The sequence below is a fragment of the Corythoichthys intestinalis genome, chromosome 21 (genome assembly GCF_030265065.1).
Source record: "Corythoichthys intestinalis isolate RoL2023-P3 chromosome 21, ASM3026506v1, whole genome shotgun sequence".
In the NCBI taxonomy this organism is placed as follows: Eukaryota; Metazoa; Chordata; class Actinopteri; order Syngnathiformes; family Syngnathidae; genus Corythoichthys; species Corythoichthys intestinalis.
This window is the reverse complement of record NC_080415.1, coordinates 36,189,270-36,202,111: the sequence shown is the minus strand read 5'-3', so window position 1 is coordinate 36,202,111 and position 12,842 is coordinate 36,189,270. Positions and strand designations below refer to the sequence as shown.

The 12,842-nt window shown below is 38.5% G+C and overlaps 1 protein-coding gene across 1 annotated transcript in view; it reads left to right on the top strand.

Moving 5' to 3' along the window:
- LOC130909272 (glucagon-like peptide 2 receptor) overlaps window positions 1-10,005 on the top strand; it is a 91,937-nt gene extending 81,932 nt beyond the window's left edge. Inside the window, exons 7-12 of the mRNA XM_057825530.1 lie at window positions 538-598; window positions 685-751; window positions 3,779-3,867; window positions 4,322-4,460; window positions 6,888-6,929; window positions 8,934-10,005. Of these exons, the coding sequence (XP_057681513.1) occupies window positions 538-598; window positions 685-751; window positions 3,779-3,867; window positions 4,322-4,460; window positions 6,888-6,929; window positions 8,934-9,305 (770 nt within the window). The 3' untranslated portion in view covers window positions 9,306-10,005. The remainder of the gene's footprint in view (window positions 1-537; window positions 599-684; window positions 752-3,778; window positions 3,868-4,321; window positions 4,461-6,887; window positions 6,930-8,933) is intronic.
- The last annotated feature ends 2,837 nt before the right edge of the window (window positions 10,006-12,842 follow it).

The following is a 12,842-nucleotide window of genomic DNA, read 5'->3' as shown; positions in this document are numbered from 1 at the left end:
CATGGTTGCACTTCCCATCATGCATTTGGGCAGAACAGTTAAATGGCTACAGTATCATTGACTGAAAGCTCAACAAATACACTAGATAGCAATATTTAGTCACAATATACAAAGTCACATTTATCCTTTAAGAATTACAAGTCTTTCTATCCGTGGATCCCTCTCACAGAAAGAATGTTAATAATGTAAATGCCATCTTGAGGATTTATTGTCACAATAAACAAATACAGAACTTATGTGCTGTATGTTGAATGTATATAGTCGTCCGAGTTTTATTCATTTTTTTCTTAATGCATTGCCAAAATGTATATGATCGGGAAAAATTATAGGGAATGATTGGAACTGAATCGTGAGCAAAAAAAAAAAAGCAATCGGATCGGGAAATATCGGGATCGGCAGATACTCAAACTAAAACGATCGGGATTGGATCGGGAGCAAAAAAACTTGATCGGAACAACCCTAATACATATATATATATATATATATAATTCGTTCAGTCACTTATTAAAAGTCTTAATGCTTTTTTTTCTCTCTTAGGAATGCCTGTCTTTTTTGTGACACCATGGACCATTGTTAAAATTTTATATGAAAACACAGAGTAAGTTAATGACCATCTTTACTTTAATTCATGAATGAATAATTTCACATTGTCTTTCTTAAATATTGTCAATGCTTATTCTGAAGGTGCTGGTCAATTGTCAACAGATGGTTCTGGTGGATAATAAAGGGTCCAATAACGTTGGCGCTGATGGTAAGTGCTAGCTAGGTGAAATGCAATGGGTGTCCAATGTATGGGTGTGCGTGCCAAATAATATTTGACGGAATAGTTGAAACGAATACAAATGGCAGCATGGGCAGCACAGTGGAATTTTCTTAGCACAACGCCTCACAGTTCTAACAACAAGTTTTCAATCCCAAGAAAAACTAGCTATCTTCATTTTCCTGCTCATTGGAATGCGTTTATCACAAGTAGACATCCAATCCGTTTGAACTGGGAGGGTGGCAGCGAATCATTCGCTGCCATCCTTCCCACTTCAAACGGATTGCACGTCTCTGGTGTTCAAGTTCACGTTAAATTTTGGGGCATTTCAGGTCATTTGCTGTTAATTTTCAGTCACTTGCTGTTGATTTTGGGGCATTTTTGGGTCACTTCCAGTTGATTTTGGGGCAGTTTTGTGTCACCCCCTGTTGATTTTTAATTACGGAACAGGAAGTGACCCGGGAATCTCCCCAAATGAATAGGCAGTGACTCAAACTCAACAGGAAGTGACCTGCAAATGTCCCAAAAATGGGAAAAATCTGTAACAAAACAATCTGACCAGTGACCACCAGAACTTTTACCTATGGTATTGATGGGAGACGGGGCGCGTGGCCGTTTAGTAGGGGGGCCTATTTCCATCAAAGCTGACGGAGTGGAAACACAGATAAAGAGCTTTTACGTTGAAAATTCTTGTGAATAAATGCTTAAATCCCTGAATTCTTTATAGATATTGATGTAAAACAGTCTTGATTCTTGGTTAAAGCAAAAAATAATAATAATGAGAAGTTAGCATTTATTTTACGTAAATGTCGAATGTGCTGCTAGTCTTTAAGTCACTGTGGAGCTGCCTTATCACAACAAAGAGCTTTTTACGTTGAAAATCTCGTGAATAAATGCTTAAATCCCTGAATTATTTATAGATATGGACGTAAAACAGTCTCGATTCTTCGTAAAAGCAAAAAAACGGGCAGTTAGCATTTATTTTACGGAAATATGTCAAATGCGATGCTTGTCTGTTAGCCAATGTGGCAGCCCCCTTAGTACAACAAAGAGCTTTTTCCCTTGAAAATTCTTGTAAATAAATGCTTAAATCCCTTAATTCTTTATAGATATGGACGTAAAACGGTCTCGATTATTGGTTAAAAGCCAAAAAACCTTGCAGTTAGCATTTAAATATATTTCAAACTATGACGCCAGTGCTATAGCGGCTAATTTCCCCCATTGATTTTTTTTCACGTTTCAAAACACATGCATGATATGAAAAATAAAATAGTTACCTTGAATCCTCGGACAAATCACTCCTGAGACAATCCTTCCTGTTTGTATGCCGTACAGCTTTTGTACTTTTTCAACCTAAATCCGGCGTTAGATTACTGCGTGCATGTGTTTGAGAATAACTCTGCTTGATGTGGGCAGGCCCCTAATTTGAAGGCGTGGCGCAGTGTATGACGGATGTGACCTGTCAATAGACCCTACTCACGTGACATCACAGCCACGCCCCCGCGCCATGTTGTCCGGATACTAGTCATGTTAATGCATTAGCGCTTCGTAAATTCCTCCTATTATGGCGTGTTTTTCTGCTCGTTAACATTAATAATCAAAATGGTGAAGTCGTGTGTGGCGGTCGGTTGCAAAAACAGAGAAGATAGACGGAGAGACTTGAATTTTTACCGTATTCCGAGAGAGCCGAAGAGGAGACCGAGATTGACTGCTGCAATTCGACGAGAAAACTGGGCTCCAAACGACTACCACAGATTATGTAGTAGTCATTTTATATCTGGTAAGATGCATTTAATATATATTTAGAGGGTTTTGGGCTGACAACCACAATTAAGATCATTGCTAGGCTAATCGCCGACAACATACACTCAGACGTTGTGAATGAACTACCTGAAAATATATAATTATAAGAGGATAATCAGACAGTTGTCATACAATTAATTTACAATTTCACTATTGAGGTCAAAAGCCAAAAAATAAATTCAACTAGGGACAATTTGGAGTAGTGCTATCGCACTTCATATTTATTACGTATTATATATGTATATAGTGAGAGTGCTATCGCTAAACCATATAAACATTAAAAGCCCTAGCTCCATTGACAAATGATATGAAATACATTAGAATTGACAGTGGATGTTAGCAAGAACAAAAGATTTTGAATTGAAAATTTCGTAACTCACCTTCCAAGCACAAGATTCCTGCCGAATTTTCGTGTACGAGGACCTGTTTCACCCAACCAGCAACGTAGCATTTATAAGCCTCCACGCTCTTAAAGTTTTTCAAACTTTCGTGAGAATAGGCTGATTTTGTGTGGACAAGATAGTTGTAAATATCAGGATATCAGATGTCAGGCGAAGCCAGCAGGTCGAAAAACATCGATTTAGGCATCAAATACGGATCTGGCGAATGGATAAACTGAAGCTTTTCCACGTAACGCCTTTTATGCAACGGATCCAATGAGTTTACAGCGTCAGATAACACCGGGGTTTCCATGAATTGCTCTATAACTTGCTCGACTAATTGAAAACAATGAGAATAGGTCTAAAAAAGAGGTACAATATGGCGGCCGGAAACAGCGACACGCCCATTGTGTGACGTAGGTGAGTAGGGTCTATATCATTATGAAGTCTATGAGCAGAAAGTGACAAAATCATGCCAGTCGTCACACTAGCTACGCTTGCTAGCTAGCACAGCTATTCTCCCAGTCAAGTCCAACTGCATCAACACCCCCAGCATGCATTGCGCCTGTAAAACTAGCGCCCTCCTTAGGTAAAAAACGTACTAAATATTATAGATTTTTAACCAATGACAATAATATATCTGTTTCTAATAACATATTTTATAGTAAAAGAGAACAGTGGTGTTATATTAGAGCCTGTAAGTCTTTAAGTTCAAGGTTCTCTTTAAAATGTGTTGGGTGTTTTCTTGTTCTCGCTGTCAAAAAGTTTCCCAACCCTTGTTTTAGAACATATTTTGCTCACATAATATTCACACGACATTCACTTCATGTTGCAGATCATTTTTTTCATATTCATCAAGATTCTACTGCTGCTGCTGTCCAAGCTCAAAGCGGATCAAGTGAAATTCACTGACTACAGATACAGGTATTACCAGGCAGTTGAACTCCGAACTAAAGTCATATTAGGACACCAACCCTGATCAGCACAAGACTTTTTCCTTCTTACTCCCACCATTCGCAGCACTGTATGATACTGTTTACAGATGTTTTATCATTCCCGAGGGAAATTCCGCTTATTTAGGGTAACCACCATTCATTTGTGCCTCTTAAAATCACCACAAGCGACACAATCCAGGGACTGTTGAGTTTAGTATTTATCCAGGCACTGTGCCCAGAGACCTTTTTAGATGAAAATTAATTTAATACACATTATTCTCAGCAATTGCATATAAATAAAATCTCATAAGACCTGTCATCACATTTTCGGTCATGTCTGTACTCCAAATGTTGATATTGTGGCCTGTGGTAGACAAAATGTGACATCAATGTACTTTATGTGGATGCTAGAATGCATGCTAGTGTGTTTTGATTCATTCCAGTTTAGCCAAGGCAACACTGGTGCTGATTCCCCTGCTGGGGATCCATGAAGTGGTCTTCACATTGCTCGTCGATGAATGTATGGAGGAAAGCAGTCGCTACGCTCGGGACTTTATTAATCTCACAATCAGCTCTTTTCAGGTCAGACTGATAATATTTTAATTTGATTAAACGTGCCCTGAAGCGGTTTTGTTTAGAGTATTTTTCATAACATTTCATTGTGAATGATTTTGCCATATTTGCATGACCTTTTGCTCTGAAAGTGAACAAGAATGTTATTTTTCAAGCTATTGATCAAAATTTTAGCTGTTTTGTTGAGCTGCAAAAGTGTCAACACATTACCAAAAGAATTACACACAAATTTAAATACAGTAAATACTTTATTTACAGTATAAGTGTAATGATAAAACATAATGGGAAATTTCACTGACAGGTTAACAAAAATTTGCGTTGTGGTCGTGGCGGAACATTTTTTTGGGTGGGGGGTTGCGACCGCACCTGGTTTACGGGCGTAAAGTGGCCGTGGTTGCATGATGGGAGGGTCAAACAGAAAGGTATGACAGTGATCCCTTGTTTTTCATGGTTAATGGGGACCAGAACCCCCTGCGATAAGTAAAAAACTGCGAAGTAGCCCAACCTCCCCCCAAAAATTTTGCTCACACAAAAGTGCGTTTGTGTTCAATGTATTGTTCAGATTTAGCATTGGCCAAGAAATCCAATGAAACAAGTTTTTTCGCTTTTTTCTGTAATGCGCAAAGCTTTAATTTAATGTTTAACCCTATACACTGAGCAGTTTTTGTGAAATTAAGGGTTCATTTGTCATTGTTTACATGGGCAATAACATAAGATGTTATTTATTTAGCAGTGAAGGTCACTCTGTTCGAGGTACAGTGGGGGAAATAAGTATTTAGTCAACCACCAATTGTGCAAGTTTTCCTACTTGAAAAGATTATAGATGCCTGTAATTGTCAACATGGGTCAACCTCAACCATGAGAGACAGAATGGAGGGGGGAAAAAAAGAAAATCACATTGTTTGATTTTTTTTAAAGAATTTATCTGCAAATTAGAGTGGAAAATAAGTATTTGGTCACCTACAAACAAGCAATATTTCTGGCTGTCAAAGAGGTCTAACTTCTTCTATCGAGGTCTAATGAGGCTCCATTCGTTACCTGTAATAATGGCACCTGTTTTAACTCATTATCGGTATAAAAGACACCAGTTCACAATCTCAGTCAGTCACACTCCAAACTCCACTATGACCAAGACCAAAGAGCTGTCGAAGGACACCAGAGACAAAATTGTAGACCTGCACCAGGCTGCGAAGACTGAATCTGCAATAGGTAAAACGCTTTATGTAAAGAAATCAACTGTGGGAGCAATTATTAGAAAATGGAAGACATACAAGACCACTGATAATCTCCCTCGGTCTGGGGCTCCATGCAAGATCTCACCCAGTGGCGTCAAAATGATAACAAGAACGGTGAGCAAAAATCCCAGAACCACACGGGGGGACCTAGTGAATGACCTACAAAGAGCTGGGACCACAGTAACAAAGGCTACTATCAGTAACACAATGCGCCGCCAGGGACTCAAATCCTGCACTGCCAGACGTGTCCCCCTGCTGAAGCCAGTACACGTCCAGGCCCATCTGCGGTTCGCTAGAGAGCATTTGGATGATCCAGAAGAGGACTGGGAGAATGTGTTATGGTCAGATGAAACCAAAATAGAACTTTTTGGTAGAAACACAGGTTCTCGTTTTTGGAGGAGAAAGAATACTGAATTGCATCCGAAGAACACCATACCCACTGTGAAGCATGGGGGTGAAAACATCATGCTTTGGGGCTGTTTTTCTGCAAAGGGACCAGTACGACTGATCGGTGTAAAGGAAAGAATGAATGGGGCCATGTATCGAGAGATTTTGAGTCAAAATCTCCTTCAATCAGCAAGGCCATTGAAGATGGTGGTGGTTGGATCTTTCAGCATGACAATGATCCCAAACACAAGCCAGGGCAACAAAGGGGTGGCTTCGTCAGAAGCATTTCAAGGTCCTGGAGTGGCCTAGCCAGTCTCCAGATATCAACCCCATAGAAATTCTGTGGAGGAAGTTGAAAGCCCGTGTTGCCCAACGACAGCCCCCAAACATCACTGCTCTAGAGGAGATCTGCATGGAGGAATGGGCCAAAATACCAGCAACAGTGTTTGAAAAGCTTGCGGAGAGTTACAGAAAACGTTTGGCCTCCGTTATTTCCAACAAAGGGTACATAACAAAGTATTGAGATGAACTTTTGGTATTGACCAAATACTTATTTTCCACCATGATTTGTAAATAAATTCTTTAAAAATCAAACAATGTGATTTTCTGTTTTTTTTTTTTTCACATTCTGTATCATGGTTGAGGTTTACCCATGTTGACAATTACAGGCCTCTAATATTTTCAAGTGGGAGAACTTGCACAATTAGTGGTTGACTAAATTCTTATTTGCCCCACTGTATGTTGTTTACCTATTGGTTGTTGCAGCCATGATGTTTTTAATTTTCACTCGTAACAATGTTCTTCACTTTTACAGGGGTTCTTGGTTGGAGTCTTGTATTGCTTCGCTAATGGAGAGGTATGCTTTAATTTCTTGTCCGTAAAAGGATTTTTAAACTATTTCATTTATTATAAAATGATATTGTCTATATAGCTAAAAATAGAATATGAATGAATAGAGAATGAAATGAGGAATGTTGCCCTAGGACGTGAAACTTACCTCACTCTGGTTAGCGGAGAATTTAAATTATGTTTATTCCTATGTTAACGACTAACAAGAACAGTCTGCAGTATGCACGGAGAAAACCTTTCCTCACTCACAATCATAAACGCAAATGTCTGGAGTTCGCCAAGCGGTATTGGGGCTTCAACTGGGACCGTGTGCTTTGGTCAGATGCAGTGTTGTTAATCTTACTGAAAAAAGTAATTAATTATAGTTACAAATTACTTCTCCCAAAAAGTAATTGTGTTAGTACCTGAATGTAAGAGTAATTAGTTACTTGGCAAAGTAATTGGTAATAATTACTTTTTTTTTTCCCCTCAATAAAAAAAAAAAAAAAAAAAAAAACATTGGCCACACTATGTGAAGTTTTTTGGTACAATTGGCCCGAGCCCAATTCTTTACCCTAATTTATTCTTTACCCTGAATCAACTGTTAAAAGTTGTTAGAATTGCTCCCATTATTGCATTAGTTCCCTTCTCTCTACTTTCGACATATGAAAGTTTTAAAACTGTTTCATCATTTAAAGTTAGATTCGAGTCAAGATTTTGCCGATTTAGAAGTATTTTATATAAAAAGTTACTTAGGTTCGCTAGGAAGGTTCTCTACAACAGAGCCGTCCTAAAAAGTCTACTGCTTCAAGATGGCGGCTGTCTACTAACGCATTTAGTGCCATGTCTGTCATTTTGCATCTAGTTATATCTATATACAGTACATGTGATATCTACCATATCTACCATAACATGCGGGCGTAGTTTGTAGGCTATCGGCTACAACATGTATTATTGGAGCTACCTAGCATCGCGTTTGCTCGGCGTCACAACTTTCTTGCGTCCTCCCAACTCCTGCTCTGCTCTGTCGTCTCGGTGAGTCCGTCTCCCTCAGACTTTTCGACCAATATAATAACGCATAGTAACGCATGCGTTGCCAAGATGAGAAAAGTAATTAATTAGATTACCCACTACTGAAAAAAATAACGCCGTTAGTAACGCCGTTATATTGTAACGCCGTTATTAACAACACTGGTCAGATGAGACCAAGATTGAGCTTTTTGGCAACAAACACTCTAAGTGGGTCTGGCGTGCCACGAAAGATGCACATGCTGAAAAGCACCTCATACCCACTGTGAAGTATGGGGGTGGGTCAGTGATGCTGTGGGGCTGTTTCGCTTCCAAAGGCCCTGGGACCTTAAACATGACCCTAAACATATGGCCAAATCTACACAGATATGGTTCACCAGACACAAAATCAAGCTCCTCCCATGGCCATCTCAGTCCCCAGACCTTGTTTTGTTGGCAAAAGGGGGTTGCACAAAGTATTAACACCAGGGGTGCTAATAATTGTGACACACATTATTTGATGTCAAATAATTTTTTCTTTATGTGGGATTTTTTTCCCCACTGAATGAATGCACTTTTATTGAAGGTTGGATTTTTCTATTTTTTTCCATTAAGGTCACATATTATTTGAATTAAAAAATATATATATTAGAAGCTAAAAAATACATCTTTTTCAGGGGTGCCAATAATTATGGAGGGCACTGTATCAAGTCTGTGTGCGGGCCAGACGTTATTAATTTTATGACAGAGGCTGGGGGCCGGATGAAATTTGACCACGGGCTGCATTTGGCCCCCGGGCCAGACTTTGGACATGTTTGCCTTAGACAAAACAGTTTTTGATATCGGGCTCTGAGGACCGTTGCATAGGAATTAATTTAAATTCTCCCAGCATGAGACTTTTTTTTGAAGGCTGACGGCCATGTTGTTCTTGTGGACACCAACTTTGAAGTCTTACTCCTATATCATTTGTGAACTAATCATTTTGATTTTTTGTTGTTGTCATTTTCTGTTTCTCTGTCATTAGGTTAAAGCTGAACTGAAGAAGCGCTGGCAAATTTTTCTGTTCAACCACAACTTTCAATTCAGGAGCTGTTTCCAGGGTGCACCGCTCAAGCAACTGTGGAAGTGCACAAGAAAGCACCATCCACATTGCCAGAAAAGAAACTCCTGTGATGAGGGACCCACTTCTACATTGACTGTACACCCACACCTGCTGCAGGTGACTCACCATGGAGGCGGTAGAGTCAATGGACAAAGGGTGTATAACGGTCAGGACCTAAAAGGATGTGACGCAGCAAGTCTGGACTTTCTGACCAGGAAGAGTCTGTCTAGTAGCGATGGAGAAATGACGCTTGGAGAGACCATGGAGGAGATTTTGGAGGAGAGCGAGTTTTGAATCCACTTCTTCCTCTCCTTTCAGCTTTTAGAACTCTCATGCATTCTGACGATTAGTCGGACAACTGCTTTCAATGAATTGGTGTTCACTTGGAGAAGCCAGAACCAGGGTTCATAGCTCTCACACATGGAGCGTGTCACACGCATTCCAGGCCACTCTCACAGCTTATATTTCTCCCCCTACAACAAAAGAATTATTGGTTAACTTGCATAGCGAAAGTCCACTAGCATAAATGCTATAAAATGCTAACATTTTTTTTTTTACAACGATCTTAACAAATCCTTCAAACACTATTCCCGCAAAAAAAAAAAACCAGCTGGATTTAACGATGTTAAATGTGTTATGTCATATTCACCCAAATGCAAACACTTTCAAAACAAACCATTACCATGCCACTCTAATGAAACGAATACTTGAGGCAGCAAAATTGGATTTGAAGCTTTTTTCTAATTTAATTACTCGAGTTATAAAGTAGGGGGGGAAAATGATAAATTTACGCATCAATCATTTACAACTAGCTGTTTTTTTGATACCCTTGTGCATCACACAAAGATGTCATTAATTAAATCAGTATTATTACAGTTTACTGTACAGCACTCCTTAAACACAGCACCTAATAATATCTATATGCCAATACAAATGGGTTGGGAATATTCTTTAAATATATTTTTTGTTCTAAATGTAAATATTGCAGTACTAACAATAAATGGAAAGTGAATATTGATCAGATATTTCATGTACTGTTCATGTATTTAGTTTTGGTATGAATATGAATAAATAAACGTATCAAAAAGAAAACAACTTTAGAGTATTATTTCGCGGCAAATCCATAGCATATTAAATTCTATGTTTATTTGTTTAAGAAAATGATATGAATGTGCTTGTGTTACTATATGAAAAAAATGCAACAAGTGCTATAAGGCTCATTTGCTATTCATTTTTATTTCGAAATAATAGCTTTCCCATAGTTGTTTGGGCTGTAAAATGTGAAAATACAATATCTAAAAAATATACAATATTTAAAAATATATACTGTATATTGTAGAGATGTGACCGAAAAGTCAGCCAAAAATAGCTAAAAATGCACCTTCGGTTTTCGGTTCTAAAGACCAAAAGTTAACCACCAAATAGTACAATATTTAAAAATATATTTACTGTATATTGTAGAGATGTGATCGAAAATTCAGCCAAAAATAGCTAAAAATGTACTTTCAGTTTTTGATTTTAAAGACCGAAAGTTCACCACCAAATAGTCTCAAGAAGGCAAGGCAAGGCAAATTTATTTATATTGCACAATTCAACACAAGGTAATTCAAAGTGCTTTACATCACATGAAGATCATAAAAATCACATTTAAATCAAAACAACGTAAAAACCAAGACAATCAAAATGGGAAATAAGATTGCCGGTATATATAAAAATCGCATTTACCGGTAATCACAAATTCACGCATTGCAGCAAACAGCCTACAATGGCGCCGTTTTACTTATATACAGAGATAAGAGGCAGAGTGGAGTAGATACAAGCATTCATTTGGGCCGTGCTTTTAATTGGCAAAAGCTTTTTCATCTCTCCCACAGCACCGATAAATATTATGGGAAGCGACGTGGGGAAAAATGATAGGAGTTGATCTTTTTCTTAACACCCTGAAGTGTACCCAATTCAGAGAAGATATAGCATTTGCAGCCACCCCACACAGTCATGGTTGCACCACTTCCCATCATGCATTTGGGCAGAACAGTTAAGTTGCTACAGTATCATTTACTGAAAGTTCAACAGATACATTAGATGGCAATATTTAGTCACAATATACAAACTCACATTTATCCTTTAAGAATTACAAGTCTTTCTATCCGTGGATCCCTTTCACAGAAAGAATGTAAATGTAATGCCATTTTGTGGATTTATTGTTACAATAAACAAATACAGTACTTATGTACAGGATGTTGAATGTATATATCCGTCTTATCTTTCCATTCTAACAATAATTTACAGAAAAATATGGCATATTTTAGAGATGGTTTGAATTGCGATTAATTACGATTAATTAATTTTTAAGCTGTGATTAACTCGATTAAAAATTTTAATCATTTGACAGCCCTAGTTAAATGTACAACTTATGCCTAATATATACATAACACAATAAAACAGAACTGTTGTGGAACTCAAAATGTTGACTGGACAGTAATGGACTAGGCACATTAAATCATTAGTAACATCAAATATTACACTATACACCAAAGTATATCAGTAGCCGTGTCCTTAAGTCTTTCTTAAGTTTTCCCCTGACCTTTTTACTGCGACAATATAATGAAAACCTGAAATTATGGCTTTTAGTTTTGGCCACCCCAAGATTTTAAGTGGCCCCATCTGGCCACCCCTATGAAAAATTTCTGGAGGCGCCACTGCCCCCCCCACCTTTGTGTTCATTATACTGCGTGAGTATGTATGTGTGTCACGTGACTCAGAGTGAGAGTGGGCAGCGATCTGGCCTTTTTTTAATTGGCAAAATGAAGAGAAGTTATCCTTCTGGAAGCCAAAAAAGAAAGGGAAAAAAAAGAACGTAGTAATAGCACTGCAGACTAGTAGTAGTATTTTTATGTCCTAAACCAATTAACTGCCTTGACTTGTTGTAACTAGCTTGTTAGCATTTGCTAACAGCATTGCAGCATGCTAGCGTTTCTTCATACATAAAGATGTTACCTAGAACATAAAATCAGTGTTTAGAATCAACATACACACTGATCAGCCAAACTGATAAGATGTTACATGATTCACTTCTGGGCCAGAATGTTATCCTTACTAAGTAAAAGCAATATAACTTACCATCTAATCAGTATACTACGGTATGTGTAAAGCCTTTACACATACACATGTGCAAGTAAGGGGGACAGTTGGATTTGGAGCAATTTTCTCCAAGTCCAACTGTTCCCCTTACCTGCACACGCTTGAAGGGCCCCATGTTGCTTGTTGCCTGGGGCCCCCGGGGACCCTTGCTACGCCTCTGGGTACATTCAATGACTGAACAAAGCTGTGTGGAAAAAAATGTACGCCGGACAGAGAGCTCAGCGTTGCTTAAATACTATACTTAAAAGGAGGTGTGTCTGTTTGGTGATTAATTGATCATGCAAAAATATGTCATGAGCCTTGCTAGTTGGCAGTTAAAAGTCCATGATTATCTGAGGCAAAACTATCAGCAGTTTCAGTGGAAAACAACTGGTCATGCTTGCAAGCATATCAGAAGATTGAATTAGGCGAGACTGACGTCAACAGTTATGGATATGCAGTGCTAAACAAAAGTGTTTTTAGCCCTGATTTAAAGGAGCTAACAGTTTGAGCATACTTCAGACGTTCAGGAAGTTTGTTCCAGAGGGGAGGAGCATAATAACTAAATGCTGCCTCACCCTGCTTGGTTCTTGTTCTTGGAACATGCAGGAGACCGGTTCCAGACGACCTTAGGGGTCCAGATGTCTCATAGGAGTCTAACAAATCAAACATGTATTTTGGTCCAAGGCCATTAAGTGTTTTGTAGACGAG